Source organism: Emydura macquarii, unplaced genomic scaffold (assembly GCF_026122565.2).
Source record: "Emydura macquarii macquarii isolate MOO-44397 ecotype Brisbane River unplaced genomic scaffold, CSIRO-AGI_Emac_v2 contig_320, whole genome shotgun sequence".
In the NCBI taxonomy this organism is placed as follows: domain Eukaryota; kingdom Metazoa; phylum Chordata; order Testudines; family Chelidae; genus Emydura; species Emydura macquarii.
The window spans coordinates 7,991,494-8,017,415 of record NW_027130457.1 but is presented as its reverse complement, the minus strand read 5'-3'; the positions used below and the strand labels follow the sequence as shown (position 1 = coordinate 8,017,415).

General features: G+C 40.0%; 1 protein-coding gene across 1 annotated transcript in view; it reads right to left on the bottom strand.

The window, feature by feature from the left end:
- Positions 1-3,256: 3,256 nt before the first annotated feature.
- DNAH5 (dynein axonemal heavy chain 5) overlaps positions 3,257-25,922 on the bottom strand; it is a 186,850-nt gene continuing 164,184 nt past the window's right edge. The window contains exons 75-78 of the mRNA XM_067570022.1: positions 17,021-17,233; positions 11,114-11,266; positions 8,359-8,590; positions 3,257-6,261 (exon numbers count right to left, since the gene is read on the bottom strand). Of these exons, the coding sequence (XP_067426123.1) occupies positions 6,110-6,261; positions 8,359-8,590; positions 11,114-11,266; positions 17,021-17,233 (750 nt within the window). The 3' untranslated portion in view covers positions 3,257-6,109. The remainder of the gene's footprint in view (positions 6,262-8,358; positions 8,591-11,113; positions 11,267-17,020; positions 17,234-25,922) is intronic.

Below are 25,922 nucleotides of genomic sequence, written 5' to 3'. Positions count from 1 at the left end.
CTTCTTCGGTATCAGAAAGTAAGGTGAGTAAAACCCTGTTTCCTGATATTCTGAGAGAACTCATTCTACCGCTCCCCATTGTAGTAAGGAGTTCACTTCTTGGGCGAGAATGCGGTTGTGAGAGTGGTCCCTAAAGAGGGACAGGGAAGGGGGATTGTAGAAGGTAGCATAATAACCTTGATTGTATAGCCATGGTAGATGATGCTCAACATCTATTTATCCATTGTTATTGCACTCCAAGCATGGGAAGAGTGCTATATGACCCCCAAACAGGGTCAGAGGATCATGAGGTGGTAGGTACAGTGGTTGATGGCTCTCAAGGTTGCAACAGAAATACCTCTTAGCTGGAAGTTGTATCTGTAACTTTGAAGCCTGCCAAGAAGCGAGATTTGTGTCTTTTGGCGTTTCTTCAGAGGCTCATAAGGTCTCTGAGGGTAGAATTGAGTAGACCTGTAGTGTTGAGTGGAAAGATAGATGGTGGAATTCACGCTTTGTGGCTGAAGTGTAGATGCGCAGTGAGTGAACGGTGGCCCTGGAGTCTTTGAGGGTATGAAGCAATTAATCTGTCTTTTGGTTAAAGAGATGGAATTAATCAAAAGGGAGGTCTTCAATAGTGTTCTGTAGCTCTCTAGGGAAACCAGAAAAATGGAAGTAAGACACCCTATGCATAACTATGGCCATAGCCCTGGCCCTGGAGGAGGTATCTGCTGCATCCACTGCCAATTGGAAGGCCATTCTGGCCACCAGTTTTCCTTCCTCAAGGAGCACCTGAAAATGGGCCTGATCGTGTCGTGGCAGGCTATCAGTAAATGCCTCAAATTTAATGTAATTCAGGAAGTTGTAGTTGGCTAGTAATGCTTGATAGTTCACGATCCTGAACTGTAGGCTAGATGAGGAAAATATTTTACACCCTAAAAAGTCCAGAAGCTTGCCCTCTTTATCAGCTGATGTAGATCGAGGGTGTTGTTGTTTGGCTCACTCAGTCGCAATCTGGATGACTAGGCAGTTGGGAGGGAAGAGAGAAAAGGGGAACTCAGACACCTTGGCAGGAATGTAATAATACTTTTCAGCTCCTACAGGGTAGCCATGCATGTGGCAGGGGTGTACCATACTACCCTGGCAAGCTCCAGTATCGCTTTGTTAATTGCTAGTGCAATTCTGGCCAGTCCTGTGGTGTGGAGGATATCAAGCAGCTTATGTTGGGGGTCTTGAATTTCTTCAGAGGGAATATGGAGTTCCTCCACAACTCTCTGCAACAGTTTCTGAAATTGTCTGAAGTCGTCTGGTGGGAAGGGGATGCTGCAGTCACCTCTTTGTCTGAAGATGAAGAGAGAAACCTTGTTGGTTTTGGCGACTTCACTGGGATCGGACTGAGGCTCCCCCTCTATCATTGGATCAGAGTGCCTGCTAGAAGTGTCCCTTAAGGGAGAGGCAGGTGAGGATTCCCTTGCAGACCAGGAAGGTTCCGAGGGGAGGTTCTGGGACCAGGGACCCCACTATGGCCAATAGGCCAGATCCAAGGGAGGTTGTGGTGGTCTCACAGCATGAGGTACCAGTGGCCCCGAGCTGGTTGACATGATAGATGCTGTCATGGACATGACAGTCTCCATGAAGGCACATAGGGGTGGTCTGACATGACCCATTTTTCTCTCAGTTCTGATTTGTCAGAGGAGGAGATAGCGATACTGTCAGAGCCAGTGGAAGGGTGTAGAGTACCGGTGCGGATGATGAGAGGTCATGTAACCGAGGCATAACCACTGGTGGAGATATGATTTCTCAAGAAATGGACAGATCTGATGTTTACTCCAGGTCCAGCAATGTGAACACATCTGGAGACTGGCTACGGTGCTGGATCTCCCCGATATAAGAGGCACTCTCTCTCTTTTTCAGACATCGATACTGGCACTGTGGTCTTTCCTGGAACAGGAGGATCTCACATTTTGTGGGGTGCCAGTGATGACAGTACCAATACATCCATCTTCTTTGATTTGGAGGAAGACCTGGGCTATGGGCTTGTCTACATTTGCAGTTATAGCAGCAAAACTTTGTCACTCTGGGGTGTGGAAAAAAAAAACCACACCCTGAGTGACATAAGTTTTGCCGGCATAACTGGAAGTGTAGACAAGCTCTATGTCTACACTATCACTTACGTTGGTATAACTTATGTCACTCAGAGGTGTGAATAAGACCTGGGGTGGATTAATTAAATCAAAGGGAGAGCTCTCTTCCATCATCTTAAAGCAGCTCCACTCAGAAGCTTACAGAATCAGTGCCGGTGTGCTGCTGTAAGCTATCTAGTGTAGCCATAGCCTTAGTCCCATGCTTACGGGTATGCTTCCTTACCTCCCGACTAGGGCCTACCCTAAGGAGGTTCCACTGACTCCAGATTCGGATGTGGTAGCAGGAGGCATGCTCCTTGCTGTGACAGGCTGAGGTACAGGGGGTGTTCCTCATCCTGGGTCCAAGTGAGGTTTCAAAACAAGGTCCATGAGGTGCTTCCAGAGTAGAAGAGACCAACCTTCTTGGGTGCAGCTGTGAAGGATTGGCAAATACTGCATCTGAATGCAATATGAGTTTCCCCGAAGCTGCAGAGGCAGTGTTGGTGGTCATAACTGACCGAGAAGGAGCACAGGCAGGAGGCGCTGAGTTTGAAGCCCTGAGTTCTGGGCATAGTTCAGTACCTGCACATGGGTACGAGGGGTAGGGGATGGTTTAAATAAAACCCAAAAAACAAACAAAAAAACAACCCAAAGCTAACTAATCTAAGTACTAAAACTACAACAAAACTACAACAAAACTGGTAAAACTACTATAAAACTGGTAAAAATATGCACACAGTCTTATTTAAAATGCATCAGAGACAAAGACACTAAAAGTTCCAACCCAGACCATGCAGCGGTGAGAAGGAACTGGAGACACGGGTGGTCCATCCCACCCTTCATCGCCTTAGACAGAAGCAGAAGGCAAACCATAAACCATCAGTGGAATGCAACTGGGACCATCACTCTAAGAAGAACAGTGTCTTACAGACACCTTTCCCACATTGCGACTATCTGTCCAGATCCCTGGTATTCTTGGTAAATGAATTTCAATATAGCTGTGAAAGCAGTAGTTTTAAGCTGTTCTCTGTGCACTGCATCTTAGTCTTGTCTTTCATTCTCACAGGCATTATCTTGCTCTGGAAACATTCTTCTGCTGTCTTTAACTATCATGCAATTACTCCTGATTTACACCAGCATGAGAGATGTATCAAGCCCAGAAAGATTTAGTTTTATTTAAAGCACAGCAAAGGGGTACATTATTAAAGCTAACAGTTAAAACAGATTATAAGCACATTGCTGGTGCCACAGACCCTTACCCAATGCCCACAGCTTACTGCGATTCTGTGGCCAACGCCGTGGAATCCAAAACTGGCCATAGAAATTAGTTAAAAGCTGGAAGCAGCCATTCTTCCCTCTCCCTCCTCTCTCCCTTCCTCTGGTGGCTTTTGAGGTGCTGGTTAAGGCTCATTAAACTCATTTCCCTGTTTTTGGATATATGAGTAATTATTCAATTTATAAGAAAAGGCCACAGAATTCTTACATTATCTATCTGCATTCCTCACAGGCCATATTTACCTCAACAACTTCAAATCACTTTAGCATACACATTTTCTGTTTTTCCTTTCTCTATGTACGCTGCTGACATTGAACACTAACTTATTTGTCATTGTAGATACTGTATATGGCATGCAGCAACAAAAAATGTACAGCAAAGCCAAATATTAATTAAGAGGGAGAGGGAGAGCAACATGGTAAAGGAGAACAGGAAAGGAGATGAAAGACAGGGAGAAGGGGATAAAGAATGAGGAGAGGTGGGTATTGACTAAAAGGAGACAAAGTGCAAGGAAGCAGAGCTTGAAGAGAAGCAGTAAGGTGATGGGAAAGAGGAAAAGCATGATACTGAAAACTTAGGTGGACTCTCTAGTAGTCAAAACATGGAAGTTACATTGCCACCCACCCCAGGAATTCCAGGGCAGACCAACTTCAAGTTTCTGGTTTGAACTAACTAAGAGTTTTTAAGGTTTCATGAAACTAACAATGTTAAATAAAAAAGCTAGAAATTGTCAGGTTTGTAAGCATTTCCTTTAACTGTGCTCCAGCCAGTACAAATGTTTAAAAAAAAAAAAAAGGATTGAAGGGTTAATGAGTCAGAATCATAATTACATGTATTAATATTGCAGCATTGCAATATTAATCCTTTTATCCTCCTACAGTTGAGGGTGTTGCAGATACAATCTACCCACAGCCATTTTAATACACAGAACATGTTATTGAAGTATTAGAGAACTCTAGCAGCCTTGCCTAGAGATTCTACTACATCATGAAATATTGCAAAAAATTAAATACATTCAGGCTCCGCCAAGTGATTGATATTAAGTACTTTTTAAGACATCTGTAAATTAATAATGTGCATTTTGAGGTGAAATAGTGCGATTGTTTGAGTTATAGAAATGAAATGTTACAACTATTCCCCACTCATTAAAACACCAAATACAGTCATTCTGAAATAGGTTTTTAATACTTGTTTTGTAATACTGTGAAAGGTTGTCCTTAGATTATTGATGAACAAGAGATCCCATATTTTTAACATTTGTATACAAGATCAAATAATTTAACTACTGAAACAAAAACAGAATCAAAACACCACCAAATGCTTCCTTGTGTTGAAATGAAAACCAGCTTTTTCCCCAAAGCACTTATGGTAAGGCAGATCCACTGTGCATTGTTGGCCCATCCTGTTATGTATAAGAGCTCCTGCCACTACTGAAGCAGTAGTCTGCCATCTGTGACCCTGATCTATTGGCAGACTACCATGAGACTACCTACCAGCCCCCACAGCAAAGGTCCAAATAGCTCTGTGCTGAAAAACAAAGGCACTTTATACGTGAAGTCAGAGTGCAGCTAACTAGTGTTGCCTACATTTTTTCTCTGCAGTCAGCTCCCAATATGAAATGTTTCTATGGTAGATGAAAAGTCAAAAAGGCTGCAGTAAGACAGGCAGAAAAAAAGGAAGGAAGATAGAAAAGGAAGGGACATGAAAGCAAAATAACGGAAAATGAGAACAAAGCAAAGGTGACCGTGGTGGTTTTAATGTTGGTATCCTGCATAAAGGTGTCCCTCCAAATATTTATGGCCCACAATTCTCAGAATAGAAAGCAAGACTCTTCTGATAAGCAGAATTTTTAAATGAATGTAGTGTGTTAGTGAGCCAGAATGACAGCAAAAAGTCCTATCTGAATTAAGGCATACGGAGGAAACGCTAGCTTCCCACACTGAACAACCATCCACCCTACCTATGGGTGCTAAAAAGAATGAATGTCCATTCCATTTTTACCCTCTCTGTTGAGACTCCCATGAGACTCATGTTTGTTAGGGTGATGGCCTGGGTTAGGTGCACACCTGTCCAGCTAGGAATAGGACTGACACTACCAAGTCATTTCACACAAGTCACCAAGCAGCAATCAGATTGCATGCCACTTTGTATTTACCACTGACCTAGAGCCAGATTCAGGCTGGTCCTCACTAGAAATTTGAGTCACACTGGAATATGATATTGAAGAGTTGTGTTAACTAACGCAACATTTAACACACCTTAGCTGTCAGCATTGACAGGACTTGTGTACTTAACACTGTCATCTAGTTGCAGATAAGCACTACTGGAACAACAGCATTTGCCATTACCAGCTGACAAGGTTAAAGACAACTAGCCAATTTACACTCATGGCTCTGTTGTGTTTAACATGGCATTTGTTCAAATGATCCAATTTTCTAGTGCAAACAAGTCCTGAAAGGTGAAGTGGACGTAGTCAGTCCCTTGAGTCATCGAGTCCCAAGAAGCTTATCTTATAGTAACCTACCATACATTTGTTTAGCCCACTAACTAACTTCTAATAGATAAAGTAGGAGTGGAATAAAGGAGGAGCACAACTACCCAAAAAAAAAAAAATCTGTGACCAATCATCAAGATAATTTCTCATTGATGTTCATGTTAAAATTATGTGGAGAAAAAACATCTCTTAAAATCCTGGTGGGAAACATCAGGAGAAAAAGTGAAAATTGATTTAACATTACTTGACATCACACAGAAGTGCTACCCCACGCAGTATCCAATGCTCTGGAGGTTGGATGGTTCTAAGGTCCACAGCAGCAATGTAATTCAGGTCTGTTCGAAGTGGTTTTTTGTAGATGGGACATGAGTACAGACGAGGATCTTTGGAAGCTGAGAAGATGGAAAAAAAATACATGAAAAGATGACTTGTGCAATGAGACTGAATGCACAGGATATTCGTGTACAGAGCACAACCTAAACAAAAATATAAATACATCAAGTCAAAGTTCAGTAACAGATAGCTCTTCTCAACAAAAGCAAAGGAAGTTCAATTAACAACACACCACCCACTTTTTTGCAACTACTTGCAAAACACATCACCTACTGTGCGCAGCTCTTGTAGGTTTAGGATTTATTATTATTAAACCAGAGTACTTCGACAGACTAAGAAGTCTAAATGAGCACCCTACAGTGACGAGGATACTGGCAATTTCACCCTTCCACTCAACTTTCCTGTTTTTCAGTGCCGACACATCAAGATGTGAAAATTGCCTTATTAAAATCTATTAATCTATTTTGAAATACCATTAGTAAGAGATTTTTTCAGTACAATTATTTAAATGCTGTAGAAATATGCATTGTCAACTGATATTCTCCACTGTAAAACTGGAACAAAATATGCGAAGTTTGATTGATATACAAGTGTTTTCAATTCAGTATCTCAGCTGGTTTTTAATTTGTTTTTTTTTAATGTAATAATGATTATTTGCAGCTTGCAGGATCATAGCCTTATTTGTCTATCAAATTGGTTTTTGTAAGTAATACAGTTTATGGTAATAAGACTTCTATTTCTTTCTTCCCAAACATCTGTAGAGTTCAAACTGTGCAAAACATATTCATTCAATTTAGTGTTAAATTGTTCCCAGGCTGAGATCTTGTGTGTCAATCAGTATGAAGCAATTTTTATGGCTACGTTGTAAGCCCCGGCAAATGGTAATTTATATTGAAAATACTGGTAAACTGCATATCATAGGCATTTATAATGTTACCCTTGGTTAAGCAAATGACATTGTACACAAAAAGAGCATGCCACGTACTGTCAGAGAAGATAAGCTACAAACATGGAATTCTGATAGCAAAGCACAGGAAACATAGCTTGTAAGCAGACTGTCTCTAACGACTAAATTATTTGATATTTATTCAGCTGTTTTCTGCAGGATTTGATTTCCTACTGCCTACTTTATTCACAAACAAATATTAAAAATTCAGTTCTACAAAGCAGAATGGCCTGGACTTCCATTCTCCAACTCATTAGTCTGCACTTCATTCACATGTCTTTTCCTCTTTGCTGGCCCCAAATGTCATCCTTCACCTCCGCTAGCTCTTTCTATCCTTTCACTTGGCTTCTGTTTGCTCAAGCATATTCCCTCTCTAGAACTTCAGTGTTGCGGCATTTATGTGTATAGGCAACATCTAGATATAACACAGTGGTTCCCAAGAACACTGTTAAATCAGTTCATTCCTATAGTATTCATGTGCGCAAACTTCATTTTAGCCATGTTCTCAAACTATATTACAGCCCTACTGCAAGGTTGGGGCTTCATCCAGATAAAAACCTTGGTCTTGTAAAAAAGCTAAAATTATACATGTAGTCCCACAGATATTTTGGACTATCAGACAATATTCACCGAGAAAATGGATTCCTATTTTAATTCACAATGCACTTCAATATTTTAGGTAGTCCAAAAAACGGTGTATGGAGGAGATACAACGGTTTTCTGCTTCCACTGTTATACTGTAACACCACTATTGAGAAGACAAGAATTTTGAGTCTTATAACAAAATGTGTGTTTATACTGAGAAATATGTAATATAATGTTTAAGAATACTGTAGGTGGAAGACAAAATATTAGAGTCTTGTAGAGGTAAAGAAGATTAGGAAATCATTTGTAATCACATATATTCTAAAAATAAAGCAACAATCACATTATTATGACCTATGTTTATAACCTAATTAGAATGTCAGTTTTCAAGGCAGAGACCATCTATTATTATTCATTCAGTGCGACTCCAAATCCTGATTGTATTCCGGTAGATCATAGAAGCACCCCCAAAATATAATTATAATAGATAAATGGCATTGTGGATAGGCAATCACATAACACCCCTATGTGCTGAAGAATCATTAAAAATTGGTCAAGTATCTGTAAAAAAAAAATTAAAATGAAGCTGCTATCAATACAGCATAACCTGAAGTTAGTCACTTACTGTTGTTCTCTGCATAAATCCGTATGACAGGCATCATTTCAAAGAGCACCTTGGGCTTAGACTCAATGATTTTTAAATTTCTTCTGTCCCAACCAGCTCCTTCTAGATAGAGTCCATATACATAGACGCCCTCAGGAGGAGGAGTTGTGATGTCATCTTTCATCCACTTGGTGACTTCATTGCACAATGCTACACTGTCAAGTGCCCACCCTTTATTGGCTCGAGTTATTTCCTATTCAAAGCAACAATGAAGACTATGGGTAAAATTTTGAAGGAAATTAGGAATGATTTCAGCACATAAAGGGCCATTCTTTAACTGAATTATCACAAAAATAATTGCCTTAAATTATCATAAAAGCAAACATTTACCTTTTTTGCAGTACTCCCTTTGATTAAAGCAGCCCTATTTCCCTCTAGTCCAGCAGTGGGGTGTTCATTTCATAGCAAAGTATTTTGTTACCAACCACCCTTCTCCCTCCAAAAAAAAAATGCACTTTTGCCACACAAATCTTTTTTAGATTCATTTTTTCTTCAGGATAAATAAATACTGAAAAAGCAGTAAAAAAGGTACTAGAGTTAAACAAGCGTGCCTTTTAAAGGGCAGTTTGCAGTGTTATTGTAGCTGTTTTGGTCAGGGGATATTAGACAATATCTTTTATTGGAATAATTCTGCTGGTGAAAGAGAGAAGCTTTCAAGCTCACACAGAGCTCTTCGTCAGGTCTGGGAAAGGTACCTTATCTTAAAGGTCAGGGCAGCATATGAAAAATAGCCTGATTATTAAAGGCTGATTTTTCCTGGGAGTGCCAGGAAATCTTTCCTATAACACACGAAGAGGATGGTATATTATTAAAAAGAGGTCTGAACTCATTTATCTGTATGTGTGATTTTCAATTTTGTATTTGTAATATTATAGCTCATTAATGTAAGTGCTATGGCTTAGGAGGAGAACCATAAAACATCCAGTCAATGATATGGTTAACTGGCTTATCGGAGTGTGAATGTTAAGAGTGACTGCTTCCTGGAAGAGTGGGAACATTAAGTTAACAAATAATCAATGAGTAAAAGGGTCCTAATCACCCAGCCCAAATCAATATGGTTATGTACTCTCTGGAACTGTTCCTATTGCATGCAGTTCTGGTCTTGCAGAACTCTCTTCTTTCTGGGACGTGACATGTGTCACTCCACTATATGTGGCTGGAAGGAGACTGTCTGCCATAAAACCAGACACACAAAGGAACATGGTAATCTTCGAGATTTGTGTTTAATTTTCTTTAAGAATACAGTTTGTGTGTATTATCTACACAGGGTATTTAAAACAGTCATTTCTGATTCAAAGATTTTTCTGCCATACCTTTCATGTCTTCTGGTTGTTTGATTTAGGGAGATACTTGCTAAAGAAAGTGATTATTTACCAGCTTTCAAAACTGGAGGAAGACAATAGAGTATGTTACAGTGCAGAGGTGCATTGTACTTTTGACCTCACTTTCATTCCTTCCTTACACGCGCTTTCCAAGTGATACGCCTACATCTGCATTCTCCTCAAGAGTGGATCCCTGCAGTTCACCCCACTTTTAGACTGGATCAGCAGGTTACAGCATTCCCTGTTCGCAAGAATTGTAAAACCTCTGCAACTGGTTTCAGACCCTGCTACAGAATTCTCTCTAGGAGCGTATGACCAGTATGAAATGGCAGTGACTTAGGACAGCTTACTCAAAGCAATTATGATTTATTTATCCAAAGGAACATCACAAGTAGACAGACAAGGGTTAAATAACAAAAGATTACATGCATATAGTCTTGCCTAACTTTGGCCTCCACTTACCTCTGATACCACAGCATCAGGGGTCTGTGTTACAGTCTGTTTCTCTGCAGATACTCTGATCTACCTCTCCTCCAATGCTCAACTTTTTATCCATTTCTAACTTTCCCTGTCTGTCCCTGCTTAAAAGATCCTGGGGTTTCTAACTGGAGACTTCTCCTCCCACCAACTGTCCAAACTCAATTCCACATTCCCAGAGGTAAGCTTCAAAGGAATTAATATCTCCACTGAGTATTTGATTAGGTTCCTACAATCCAAAGCTAGCTCAAACTGATTTAACTCCTTAGCTACCCTTTCACCAGAAACACAATAACCACCAAGTTCACAGATTGCATATATCTCTTCATACAGACAGTTTCACATTCTTCACTGAGAAAAGCTACACTGCTTCAACTGCTGAACTGCAGGTGTGACAAAGAGGATTAACTTCATTTTTTCTGGAAAACTCTCCAGATGAATTAAGCACTGAAGAGGACAGAGACCAAGGGCTAGACTCTGGTCAGCTCTTGTGTGAGAGTGTGCAAAGAAGGAAAGAGCACAAGGATTTCCCCACCCTTTGCATCCCCACAGAGGGACCCAAGTGAAGAACATAGTATCTCCACTCTCTCCAAAGCAGCCCTTGGCATGAAGCTTGTTAGGCCCAGAGTAGGAAATACATTGCACCATACTCAAGGGTAACATGGCAGGTTTCACTGGTAAGGCAGCAAAACTTTGTGCTGGGGACTTCAACTGTTAAACACTTCCTTAGCTTCCCTTCTAACATGTCTGATGTCGCCCAGGGCAGTATCTAACCCCCTTAGAGGGCAAAGTAATTCAACACACAAAAGAAAATATTCCTCTCTCTCCCTCTATTCACAAAAGAAAAGTATTCCCATCCAAGCTACAATAAAAGGGGAATATTATCAAAAGGATAATTTAAAAATAAAACTATTCACCTGTCTCATTGCAGTCAAAAATCCTTGAGGGTTAAAGAACCCTGTCATCCAGAAGCAGTTTGGTCGGCCCTCAAAAATCCAGCAATAAAACTGATTATTTCTTTCCAGAAGTTCAGTAAACCAGAAACCCAGGGTACTGGAAGCCCAAGATGCCTAGAAACAGGAATAAAAGAGGTATTTGGGGAGGGAGAGGAGGGACAGAAATTTACAATTTTCAAGATTTGTAATCACAACAATGCCAATTAATTTATCACATTAAGGAAAATATCCAAAGTATTAGGGACATATCCATTACAAGACTATTTCAATGTTAAATTGGAATTATCGACCTCCGAGTGAAATTTTGGCCCTACAAAAGACAACGATACAACTCCAATTGACTTCAGTAGAGCCAGATTTTCACCCTATATCTATTATTATAGATGGGATTAGTAGCACCACCTGTTGCTATAGTTGCCTGACACTTCCCATTGTAAGATCCTGCCTTCAGCTGATTATAACTTTGCCAAATGATCTGTTTGAGCTGAAAGTTTCCATGCTGGGTTTCTGTCTCAGGCTGAATTTTTTTTCTTTGAACTTCTAGTCAAAAATGAGTTAGTGGTTTCTGAGACCTAGTCTAAAGGATTTTTTATTTCATTTTATTTTTTGCCTACATTTACAAATTCTGTTGCCTTTTTGGAACAGAAGTAACATCCCCATGCTTTGGAGCAGGGACCTGAAATTTGGCAGATGGCTGGACCTCATGTAAAGTATGTGTCTTCTGCCCAAATTTGGCCACACTATAAGCCCTTGAAGAAATGCAAATTCCCATGAGAGAAGCGCACAGTACAGGAGCACTTCCAACTCCCAGGGTAGGGGAAAAAGACTACCAACCACCTTTCTGGGTAACAGCCTTCTCCTGTTGCTAGTTAGTCTGATATCTCAAAAGGTAACAGTTTGTGCCATAGTGGTGAAAGCTCACATTTCCAACCCTGATGATGATGTATGATGGGAAGGTAGTTACAGTTGCATATAAAATAATTATTTTTGCCTTTATCTTTTTTAAGAAAAGGATCAAGGAAGTTCCATAAAAACAATGTTATTTAGGTTGCAAAATCAATCACACAAAAGTTATTACATGCCAGCAATTAAGTTGCCCAATCAACCTCAGCTGGACCCCCTTTCACATTTAATACAATACCTAACTAGTGCTTTTTATCCACAGATGTCAAAGCACTGCACTTTTCTATTAAACAACTGTCAACAAATCATATGCTCATACATTAAGCTGCTTTCATGTCACTTACAGAATTGACAATGGTCTTGGATACTAAAAGTCTTTATTTTCAAAATGTAAAAGGCTCTATCTCAATGAAATACTATGCAGTGATAATACAAAGCATTTGAATAGTGTTTTCCATCTTCAAAGATCTATATCAAGTACCTCCATAGCACAGCTAGATGAAGATGAGGCAGAGAAGCTACATTATTTGTCCAAAGTCAGAGGGAGCCAGTGTCAGTTTGGGATTAGAACTGAGTCCTTGCTTCTCATCTCATGCTCAGACTACTCCATGGAAAGTTAAAGATGGAATCATAATGTACTAAGTTAATTTCACAATCACATCTGTTTTTCCATAGGTCCTCTGCACCTTTCAGTGTCCAGGATGGATGCACACAATGAGGAATAAATAAGGTTGCATGGGCAACCTTATTACTGGCATTTACTGAGTGTTTGACTTTGCAACCTATGTAATATCCATTTAGCATAGTTATTGTACATAACATAATATATTAAGGATGCTTTGGTTGCGATTCATTAATGTTGACTTCAGTTTTGAACTTAAAGCAGGGATTCAACCTCTTCTGCACTAAAAATGTGTGCCCCTAGACTACAGCACTTACTTTCTGGGTACAGAATGAATTTTCTGACAACTTTGAAGTAAGAAATTTTGCAGCCAGTATCAGATTTTTGTCCCTATAAGTCTCAGTAACAGAACACCATTCTTCAAAGTTCCCACATAGTTAAAATTCATTGAAATTCTGTGTGCAGGCAACTTGTGTTTTGTTTTGTTTCTTTAAGAATTTAAACTCATTTTCCTCTTCATAAGTGAATTTTTCACTTTCAGCAGAAAGCTTAACACTGCCGTGTCATGACACTATGCAAAATCCATACAATTATGATTAATCTATTTCTGAATAGAAACTGATTTTTCAAGACAATATTTCCTCTTCATAGGGTCACTACAGGAAAGAATTAAGGGTGCCTTATCTGTAATTTTCCATACTTGCATATGTTTGGATTTCTTTTCAGTTCAGCCTTTCCTCTAAATTTCCTAGGATTATGATGCTTAGTTTTTGGAAGATTACAACATATCTGTAATGCAGTTAACCTGAAATTTAACTACATTTCGATGTAGTGGGTGTCTGGTTCTATACAATTTCTTCCTAATCCCAGGCTGTTAATAGTCAGTTTATGCCCCGAACCATGAGCGTTCACTGTCCTTATAAACTTTGTCCTACATTTTCAAGAAGGAACACATGCCTCTCAAGATACTTTTTAAAAAGCCCAATTTTCAAGAAGTGATCAATGCCCTATGAAAATTAATCCTCTTTAAGTTATCTCAAAGGGTATGTCTACATTGCAATTAGAAACTGAAAATGGGCAATATCAACTGACTGTGCTGTTCTGTGTCAACTGATTGACCGTCATCCTACTGTAGGTAACTGTAGATGATGTCATCCGTATAATTACTACTTTTTGAGTCTCACAAAGCATCTGGCATCATTAATAACCTAATAGTGGTAGTAAATTCGACAAGTTTTCCATTGTGCAAAAAGTTATTTCCTTTTATCACTGTTAGTTATGGACTTTCAGTTTCATTTAATATCATCTTGTTCTTATATTATGAGAATAAAAGGAGTACTTGATTTACCTTCTCTAAACCCTTCTCTATTTTAAACAAACACTCCTATTTCTACAACAAAGCCTTGCTTTGTGAATTTAAGCTGTGTCAGTATACAACCATTCAATGTTTGGTTTATTTTGTGTGTTTAATAATATACGATTGTCATAGTAAAAGTATCTGTACAAACCCGCAATCTAGGCAACACTTATGCAGGTCACTGAGCATTTGCAGGATTCAGGTCACAGAGTAGGTTTCATTAGATTTTGGTATGAAAACTGAATAACTGTTAAATATGAAAAATTAAAATGTGTTTATAAAAGGATTTAATCAAGAAGGCTTACATAAACTGACACAATTCAATTCATTAGTGACTACCCACATATTGTAATGAAAACTTATTATTTTAAAAAAAAACTAAACTACCTTTAGAAAAAATGAACCCAGTGGGCTAAATTCTGCTCTCAATTACATGCAGGCAGTCTCACTAAAATTCATAAGGTTGTACAGGTGTACAAATGAGAGTAGAATGTTGTTCAGTAAAATTACATTACTTAAAGAGACAAATTCTGCTACTGATCACTTTTTGATATGCAGGTAAGGCTTCAAATTTGGTTATCCAATGAGGAAATTCACTTGACTCTACATTTGAGCTGTGGCCTGTTTCTCTCAAGTAGTTTCAAATAAAATATTGCTGTTGATTGTCATGCTCTTAATGGCCTTGCTCTGCATTCTGCTAGTTCCCTTTACCGCTTTGGACTATTAAACCAGGGTCTCATTTTTTAGTGTCTGATTATTACTGGATATTATTTTACTTTTGTCCCAGCTTCAAGTTACAACATCACTGCTACCACCAGTCTGAGCTGAGTCAGAACAGAGACTGCTGTAATTTTTTTTAAGTCGAGTCAAAATCCTAATATTTAGATATTATGGATAGTGCCCACATGGACTGAAATCTAGGTCTGATGACATGGAATAGCATTAGTCAAATCCAGCTGTTAAGAGCTCACTGTGACTGTGTCCACAAGTAGAGTTTGGTTTTTTTCCTGGTCTCCCTTCGAGCCAATAGACATCAGCCTGATAGGGTTGGAAAGCATCTGCATTTGGGTCATTTATCAATATCTGCATCAATGTCACATGGGCATGTTTTGATTAAATTAATTCCAACCTAGCTTCTACCATTGCAGCACTTCAGGACAATGAGTCTAACATTGACATCAAAGGCAAGTGGGCTGGTGCTCATATGTTTTATGAAGAGTCATTTGTTGTGTATTTGGCAGTATTTAACTTTAGAGCGAATTGCTGATATAAGTCAGTATCCTTTCCCATCACAAAGGTAATTAAATCCATTATAAGAAAAGATGTGCCCCCAATTTAAGGATTATTCTGAGGGAGTTCAAAACAGGTAACCCAGACTACCTCAGCCCTTATGTTCCAGCTATGTAACCGTCAAATATATTTTTGATCATTGCTATTGGTGCTGTGGTGTGACTGTCAAAAAAATGCACATAATGAATAATTCCAAAGTACCTCAGTGGCCTCAAAAATATAAGCAAGAAGCTGATATTGCGGTCTTTTGGTGGGAGCAGGGTTTAAAGATAACCCCTATCTTCAATAAATCAGCATCAGTTTGAATAATAAAATAACTGAAAATGGTTAAATTCCAGAACAGCAAGCTCCAGGATGCACTACTCAATAAAATAGTGTGACGCCAGGATCATACTCGTTATGTTCAGGGCTGGCTGAAGCCTTGTTGAAACTGACAGGCATAACTGCCACCCTTCATCCAGGATAAAGTTTGGACAGCTATTAAGTTCCTTTCTGGTATGAGATAGCTGAAACAATATGAGCCACCATCCAAACACAAGCCACATGCAAGGCTTGTCTTAGTCTGAGCTACGTGCATGGAGGGGTTTCACTGGGAGCTCAATGCAAATGCTGGCAGCTGGGTATTGTTTTGTTGGAGGTATGAGAGAGAGAGGAGCAAAAATATCACGGAAAAATACATGGAAGGCAGCAAGGAAACCCCAGAGACGGCTGAAGAAACATTTGCAGCATGACCCTGAGAAAAGCTAAGAGCACTTTTGGATAGAGTGCTGACTGGAACGAGGCTTGGAACAAAGGAACTGTGTCCTGTTTTATTCCTAATGTTATCAAGGAAACATGAGTATATGTACATTCTTTGTAAATAAACAAAATTGCATCTATGAAATGCCTGACTTGAATATCAATTTCTGCTCCTAACTAAAACAAACCTCAAGACCTGAATATTAGCTAGCCACCTGGATCAAAATACAATGAGCAGTTCACATACTGTGTAGGAAAATTATATGCTGTACCATCTAATTTTAAGCAAGCTAATAAGTTATTTGGTTGGATATAGTTTTATTTGCCCTGGGCTTCTAGACAATAAGATAAAAAGGACACATACTGATTTTCTTAATGGATCCAGAATTTAAACTCAAATTAACAGATTTACTTATAAATTCTCAGAAAATTCATTCCATACCCAAAAAGTGCAGTAACCATACACTGTATTTTTCAGACCTAAGTAGATGAAGCTCTGCTTTAAGTATAAAACGGAACTCAATCTTACCTAAGATGACATGACCAGCCCTTCTATAGTTTACCTAATGCTTCATAAAAAATGTTTCTTCTCTGACCAATTAAATATCACAAGTTTCAGACCAAAAGGAGTTATTACAGGAAGTCAGAACAGGGACAAAGAAATGGGGCTTTACAGTCACATTCCATCCTATTTGACACCCTGCACAACCCCAAAGCTCTGCTCTGAACCTGAAAGCTCTCTTTCAACTTTAATAATGAAGTCACAACCAGGATTTCATATTAACACTGAGATCCAGCAATTCATTTCAGTGTTATATATTTAAAAAGCTGTGAGCAAACTACATTAACTCTTTTGAAATTAAAGGATATTAAGTGTTTAAACATGTTGACTATTAATCTGAGTATGTGATTTTTTTGAGTCTTTAAAATGCAACATTGACAGAGGACTAACACCTGCCTTTTCCCAGTGGGCAGGAATCCTTGCATCATACATGCAATCCAGAGCATCCCTCAGATTTTCACTCATGATGATGGTCCCATCAATAGCAAGTTTTAGATCAACCAGAGTGCTTCGCACCAAGGTGATAACTCTCTGCATTCTATCTATCTCCTGTCTCAAGAAGATGTTCATAGGTTGGAATGGTCCCATCTTCTGCAGCCTTTCCTTTACCTGTCAAGAGAAAGCCAAACAAAAGCAGCTATGCATAGATTAATAAAAATAAAGTTCATTTTATGGCGAAGTTAGATATCAATACATGGAAAGATTAGATCATTTTCATTAGATGGTTGTAAGTAAGGGTAGTCAGCTAGGTAGGTATTGTCACCCCTGTCTCAAGCAGTAGCTGATCACAAGACCCTTGCTAGTCAGCTGTCCATAGGAAGAGACATCAGTGATGCCGAGCCTAGGTATATTACTGGCATAACTTATGTACACCCTATAAACCAGCCCTGAAATAGAAAGCATCAAGGCAACATGTAGACAATTCCCTATTTCAGGGATCTAAACCTAAACACCAATGCCCAGTTCACAGGGAGCAGCTCTGCACCAAAACCTGACTCTAGTTTGAAAGCTTAAGGAAGAGACAAAACTCCTATGCTGCTTTCCACAAAAACTATACCCTTCTGCCCTAACAGCATCATTGTGGGTTGGATTAAACCTTGTTAAGGTTTGAGCAAAGCTTCTGTCTTTCATTCAGGGTAAATGTAAAGCTGAAACAGTAGCATTTATACCCAAAACACAGGCACATGGTAGTGCTAAAGTAGAAGCTGATCGACGTGGCCTAAAGGGTTTCAAATGCAGGCTAGTGAAGGAGAAATAGAGCTCAGAAACAGAGTTTGAACGGAGTTGGAAAATGAAGAAGGGGCACAGCAAGTGGTTGCTGAAGGTGGGAGGGCAAGGAAGTAGAGAAGAGCAGCTAGTCCTATACAAAGAGTGGATGCAGATACCACCAAATAAGAGTGCTAGGAGGATACATGCACAGTTGCAGAGAATTGCAAAGGAGAATAGTAGACGAGATGACTTGCAGCCAGAAAGAACAGGGGATAGGCTGGAGAATTACATCATTACCAGGAAAAGGCAGGTCTACGTGATTGGGGACTCCCTGCTGAGAAGAACAGACAGGCCTGGAACAGAGCTGATCCAGAGAACAGAAGGGTGTGCTGTCTGTCGGGTGCTAAGATAAGGGATGTTGACCTGATGCTGAAGAGGATCCTAACAGGAGGGGGAAAGAATCCACCGATTGTCCTTCATGTGGGTACAAATGATATAGCTAGATTCCCATTGGAACATAACAAAGGAGACTATGCCAGGCTGGGGAAGACTCTTAAGGAAATCGAGGTTCTGGTGATCTTCAGTGGGATTCTATCTGTCCCTAGAGGAGAACAACAAGATGATCAAAAGATGGCTCAGACAGTGGTGTTATAAGGAGGGCTTTGGGATGTATGGCCACTGGGAGGCATTGATGGACAGAAGACTGTTCACCTGAGTAGGGAGGGAAATGCACTTCTAGGATGGAGGCTGGCACAACTGATTAAGAGAGCTTTAAAACTAGGGAGTTGGAGGAGATGGTTGGGAGATGCCCAGGTGATTTCCATGAAGAAAGAAAGGACACAGCAGTGTGTAGGAGAATGGATATTAAGAGGAAAGGCAGTGTAAATACCAGTCTAATTGATGATACTGACAGTAGAATGACTGCGCCAAATCAGGTAAGGAATGTGAGTGAAGCCAAACAGCAAAAATTAAGATGTTTCTTTTCCAATGTAAGGAGCCCGTGTAACAAAATGGAGGAACAAGAGCTAGTGGTAGAGGAAGTGAAATCAAATATTATAGGGATAACAGAAACATGGTGGAATAGTAGTCACGACTGGTGTACAAGTATTGAAGAGTATGTGCTGTTTTGGAAAGACAGATATAAAGGCAAAAGTGGTGGAGTAGTATTGTACATCAATAATGAGGTAGACTGTAAATAAATTAGAAGTGATGGAATTGATAAAGCAGAGACTATCTTGGTAAAAATCACATTGGGAAGAAAACTACTAGATTTTCCCCTGGGATAGTGCTTGGGGTATGATACAGACCACCAGTATCTGATTTGGACATGGATAGAGACCTCTCTAAGGCTTTTAATGAAGTAAATACTACTGGAAACTGTGTGATTATAGGAGACTTTAACTTCCCAGACATAGATTGGAGGACAAGTGCTAATAGTAATAATAGGGTCCAGATTTTCCTGGATGTGATAGCTGACAGATGCCTTCACCAAATAGTTACTGAACCAACAAGAGGGGATGCCTTTTTAGATTTGGTATTGGTGAGTAGTGAGGACCTCATAGAAGAGCTGGTTGTAGGGGACAACCTTGGATCGAGTGACCATGAGCTAATTCAGTTTAAACTAAATGGAAGGATAAACAAAAACAGATCTGTGACTAGCGTCTTTGACTTCAAAAGGGTTAACTTTAAAAAATTAAGGGAATTAGTTGAGGAAGTGGACTGGACTGAAGAACTCATGGATCGGAAGGTGGAGGAGGCTTGGAATTACTTCAAGTTAATATTGCAGGAACTATCCTGAAGCCTGCATCCCAAGGAAGGGGAAAAAATTCATAGGCAAGAGTTGTAGACCAAGATGGATCAGTAAACATCTCAGACAGGTGATTAAGAAAAAGCAGAAAGCCTACAAGGAGTGGAAGGGGAGAGGAATCAGAAAGGAAAGCTACCCCTTGGAGGTCTGAATATGTAGAGATAAAGTGAGAAAGGCCAAAAGTCAAGTAGAATTGGACCTTGCAAAGGGAATTAAAACCATTAGTAAAAGGTTTTATAGCCATATAAATAGGAAGAAAACAAAGAAAGAAGAAGTGTGACCACTAAGCACTGGGGATGCGGTGGAGGTTAAGGATAATCTAGGCATGGCGAATATCTAAACAAATACTTTGCCTCTGTTTTTAATGAGGCTAATGATGAGCTTGGGGATAGTGGTAGGGTGGCTAATGGGAATGAGGATATGGAGATAGAAATTACCACATCTGATGTAGAAGGCAAGCTCGAACACCGTAATGGGACTGAATCGGGGGATAATCCAAGATTATTAAAGTGATCTGGGTAATTACAGGCCCGCTAGTTTGACCTCAGTAGTATCCAAGGTCTTGGACAAAATTTTAAAAGGGAAAGTAGTTAAAGACATCAAGGTTAACGGTAATTGGGATAAAATATATCATGGCTGTACAAAAGGTAGATCATGCCAGATCAACCTGATCTCCTTTTTTGAGAAGATAACAGATTATTTAGAAAAAGGGAATGCAGTGGTTCTAATTTACCTAGATTTAGGTAAGACATCTGATATGGTTTCACAAAGGGAATTATTAGTTCAATTGGATAAAATGGGGATTAATATGAAAATTGAAAGGTGGATAAGAAACTGGTTAAAGGGGAGACTACAACAGGTCATACTGAAAGGTGAACTGTCAGACTGGAGGGAGGTTACTAATGGAGTTCCTCAGGGATAGGTCTTGGGACCAATCTTATTTAACCTTTTTATTACTGACCTTGGCACAAAAAGTTGGAGAGTGCTAAAAAAGTTAGTGGATGACACAAAGTTGGGAGGTATTGCCAATACAGAGAAGGATCAGGATATCATACAGGAAGATTTGGATGACCTTGTAAACTGGAGTAATAAAAATAGGATGAAATTTAATAGAGGAAAGTGCAAAGTTATGCATTTAGGGACTAATAACAAGAATTTCTGCTATCAGTTGGGAATGAATCATTTGGAAGTGACAGAGGAGGAGAAGGACCTGAGCATATTGGTTGATCTCAGGATGACTATGAGCCGCCAATGTGATGTGGCCATGAAAAAAGCTAATGCGGACCTTGGATGCATCAGACAAGGTATTTCCAGTAAGATAGGGAGGTGTTAGTACCGTTATACAAGGCGCTGGTGAGACCTCATCTGGAATACTGTGTGCAATTCTGGTCTCCCATGTTTAGGAAAGATGAATTCAAACTGGAACAGGTGCAGAGAAGGCTACTAGGGTGATCCATGGAATGAAATACCTGCCTTGTGAAAGGAGACTCAATGACCTTGGCTTGTTTAGCCTAACCAAAAGAAGGTTGAAGGGAGATACGATTGCTCTCTATAAATACATCAGAGAGATAAATACCAGGGAAGGAGATTAATTATTTAAGTTCAACGCCGATGTGGACACAAGAGCTAATGGATATAAACTTGCCATCAGGAAGCTTAGACTTGGTTTCTAACCATCAGAAGAGTGAAGTTCTGGAATAGCCTTCCAAGGAGAGCAGTGGGGGCAAAACACCTACCTGGCTTAAAAAATGAGCTTGATAAATTCATGGAGGGGATGGTATGATGGGACAGCCTAGTTTGGCAATTGACTGATCTTTGATTACTGGTGGCAGGTTTGCCAATGGCCTGTGAAGGGATGCTAGATGGGGTGGATTCTGAGTTATTACAGAGAATTCTTTCTTGGGTGTCTGGCTGGTGACTCTTGCCCACGTGCTCAGGGTTTAACTGATCACCATATTTGGGGTTGGGAAGGAATTTTCCCCCAAAGCAGATTGGCAAAGGCTCTGGGGGTTTTTCGCCTTCCTCTGTTGCATGGGGCATGGCTCAGTTGCTGGTGGATTCTCTGTACCTTAAAGTCTTTAAACCATGATTTGAGGAGTTTAATAACTCAATCATAGGTTAGAGGTTTATTACAGGAGTGGGTGGGTGAAGTCCTGTGGCCTGCGTTGTGCAGGAGGTCTGACTAGATTATCATATTGGGCCCTTCTGACCTTAGAGTCTATGAGTCTAGGGCTTTGACTGATGGAACATTTTTTGTCTGTGTGTGTAAGAGAGAGAGAGAGAGAGAAGCTGCCAGGAAGCCAAGTAGGCAGCAATAGAAGGACTAGTAACATCGCTCTGGGAGGTAGCTAAGAGCAGGCCAGGATTTAGGGGCAGGTAACCCAGGCGACAGCCTGGGGTGTCAGGCTTGGGGGTGCCAGGTTTGGATTGCTATTTTTGTTGTTAGCAACAAAAAGGCAAAATAGAATATCTGAAGTAAAATGTTTCAAGGTATTTTATATGTGGATTCATTTTTCACTAACCTCCTAGAATGTTCTGAACCTTTGTAGAATCTCGTGGAACCATCCAGATTGTCTGAGAATTACGTTTGCCTCGATCCTCCTAGAATGTTTTCAGCCATGCCCTTGCAAGTTTATAAGGGGGGGTGTCTGTCAGTCAGTGAGATATAAGAACAAACTAAAGTGAAGTGAAAGCCCAGCTGCGATATTGGGAAACTTGTTTTATTGTGTAATTGTGAAAGTGTACTTATGTTTTAAGACATGAAGAATGTTAGTAGCAAATAATAAAGAACATATTTAAAGAACGCCAGAGATATCTGTTGAACCCCTATCTACACAATAATATAGAAATACTGTTACTTCTTTTGCCAATGCTTAACACATAAAGTTTGATGACCTTCTAAGACTGCGGAACATAGACTTTTGCTCTCCCTAATACGGTCTGTTTTCCTGCATAGAAAATAAAAGATGCCCCCAAAGAAGCCTTCAGGAGCTCAGTATAGGAAGCACAAAGCTCAATTACAATCTAATTTGCAGCAAGGGGCAAATTTGATGGGAAAATATCTGAAACAGAACAGCATAGACTGATTTTTAAGCAGTAGCAGTCATCCCAGTGCAGAAGAAATTGAGGAGCAAAGTGTAAATGATGGAAGTCCTATTACTAAGGAATTCGCAGATTTACCTGAAGATAAGGAATGGAAATGTGAGGAAAGTGATGGAAAATCATCCAATTTTCCGGGAGGCATAAAGGCGTCCAGTTTTCCTGGTGGCATGATATCCTGTTCCAAGTAAATGTTTTAAGCAAGGCATGACAAACTCAGTCAATGGATATTGTGACCACTACTACTTTGATGAGAAGCTACCTTGATTTCATTGTGGCCTACAGAGACAACGGATTTGAAGATGCCATCACTGCTGCCAAAGAAATGGTGGAAAACTTAGGAGTTGAACTTGAATTCATCAGAAAAAGAGAGAATTTGGTTTTGAGGGCAGAGATGAGGTGATGGGAAGCTCAGAAGAAAAATTGAAGAGGGAGTTTTTTTGCTCACTTGTTAACACTGCTCACGTGTCCATCAAAGAAAGGGTCAGACAAAGGAAGCACCACAAAAAGACCTGGGGTTTTTTGTATGACTTTAGTAATCTGCCAGCAGACAGGAAAACACTCCTGAACAATTATATGGAGCATCACTGGATGCTGATACATGGGGAATGTTCGGACATCAAAGATTAAGACCTCTATGTGGAATAGGACAACATCCATCACATTTTGCCAGTGGGGAAGCACTCTTCACTCCAAGTTCTCCAATTCATTCATGATGCAGAGCTGAAAGACACTTTTCTTAATGTGTGTACAGCTTTGAGGATTCTGCTCACGCTGCCAGTCACAGACACAAATGGTGAGCACAGCTTTTCGAAGCTCATTAAAACATATCTTTGATCGACAATGGCCGATGAGAGACTGACATTGCTTATTATTTTATTGCTTGAAAATGCCATTGGCTAGTCTTAGGATCTCTCTGCGCTGGGCTTCAGTTCACAAGGGCAAAGGTGAGAAAAGCGACTTTTTGAACTAAAGGACTAGAGTTAACATTCTAAGGCTGTCAACTATGGTAACATTATTTAATACTGGTCCATCTGATGTTGGTGCACAGTTCAATTTCTTGATATTACTAGATTTCAGTTATTCTTAAAATTAAAAAGTTTCTATAAGCTTAGAGGAAACAAATTGATTTTTTTGCTCATATATGGCATGAATAAATACAGATTTACAGATCCTAGCATGCAAATGTATCATCTTATATGACAGAGATAAATCATGCATGCAAATCATGCATGAAAGTCGTGAAATGGGCTACAAAATGCAATAAAAAATAAGGTATTCAAAAGTTTAACAAATGGAGGGGAGGCACCAAAACGCTCCTCACTGCAGGTGCGATTTGGTCTAGGGCCAGCCCTGGCTAAAAGAGGAAGAAGACTTAATATATCATCTTTGCAAACAAGCAATATTGCATCAAAGAAATTACCTGGCTCTATCACTATTTTCTCCTTCTATGGAGAAACAACCTACAGGGCTCCAAAGTTTGACTAGCCACTTGGGTCAAAGGAGATCACACAATTAATCTCATATTCTAATATAGATAAGTTCTGCATCTTTTCATAACAACTTCGTAGAAGCCAGAATGAGAAATGAGCATGAAGAGTGCAAATGTAACTGAATTTTTAAACTTCATTTTACATCTTCTGTGGTGGTGGTTGTAACATGGTTAAAGGAAATTGTTTTTAAATGAACCTGATAATGACCCTTCAGAGTAGTATGCATATCCTGATACAATTCACCTTATGAGTCCTGATTTCACGTCCTATTGAAGAGGCAGGAAGAACAGCAACTCTGGCAAGGATGAGCTCTTCCGTGTCCAATAGAGGGAATGAAGGTGTTATCAGCATAAGGGGGCTGCACTTGTCCACATTGTCCATTTAAACCCTGCATATCTAACTTAATGGGCTGATGACAAGGGTTAAAGTTGTGAGATGTCTACTTTGACACCTCTAGCTTCCTGAGAAAGATTACAAGAGACAAGGCTTTGCAAACTAACTAACTCAGCAATTCATCCATCTGTGTCTCTTTGGCATACAGGGCTTTTTAAGGTTACTAGCTCAGCAAGTTTGCAGATGACACTAAGCTGGGGGAAGCGTAGACACACTGGATGATAGGAATAGGATACAGAGTGACCTAGACAAATTGGAGGATTGGGCCAAAAGAAATCTGATGAGGTTCAACAAGGACAAGTGCAGAATCCTGCACTTAGGATGGAAGAATCCCATGTGCTGCTACAGACTGAGGTCCAACTGGCTAGGCAGAGTTCTGCAGAAAAGGACCTGGGGGTTACAGTGGACAAGAAGCTGGATACATTTCCAAGAAAGCTAACGGTATATTGAGCTGCATTAGTAGGAGCACTGCCAGCAGATCAACGGAAGTGATTATTCCCCTCTATTCAGCATTGGTGAGGCCACATTTAGAGTAGTGTGTCCAGTTTTGGGACCCCCACTACAGGAAAGATGTGAACAAATAGGAGAGAGTCCAGTGGAGGACAATTAAAATGATTAGGAGGCTGGAGCACATGACTTATAATGAGAGGCTGAGGGAACTAAGCTTGATTAGTCTGCAGAAGAGAAGAGTGAGAAGGGATTTGATAGCGGCCTTCAGCTACCTGAGTGGGGTTTCCACAGAGGATGGAGTTAGGCTCTTCTGTCATTTGCCACACTGAGAACAAGGAGCAATGGTCTCAAGATGCAGTGGGGGAGATCTAAGTTGGTTATTAGGAAAAAAACTTTTTCACTAGCAGGATGGTGACGCTCTGGAATGGGTTAGCTAGAGAGGTGGTGGAATCTCTATCCTTACAGGTTTTTAAGGTGCAGCTTGACAAATCCCTGTCTGGGATGATTTGGTTGGGGTTGGTCCTGCTTTGATCTCATGGAGGTCCCTTCCAATCCTAATCTTCTATGATCTTAAGTACTCCTCCTAACTTGGGATGAGGTTCAGCCCTCTGAGGTTACTGGTTGAGCACCTCTAGCTTACGGGGCTTGTGTGAAAATTTAAAAACCTGTGAAATCTCTGCCTACATACTGAAAACTTGCTGCAGGGAATAACATAAGGACAAAAGACACAAGTCTTGTGAGCTCAAAGGTGCTGCTCTCATTGGATATCAAGTCTCAGGCTTCTGAAATGTTTCCTAACTCAGCTTCTATGGCTTGCTGAGGTAATGTCAGTGGTCAGGCTTCTGTG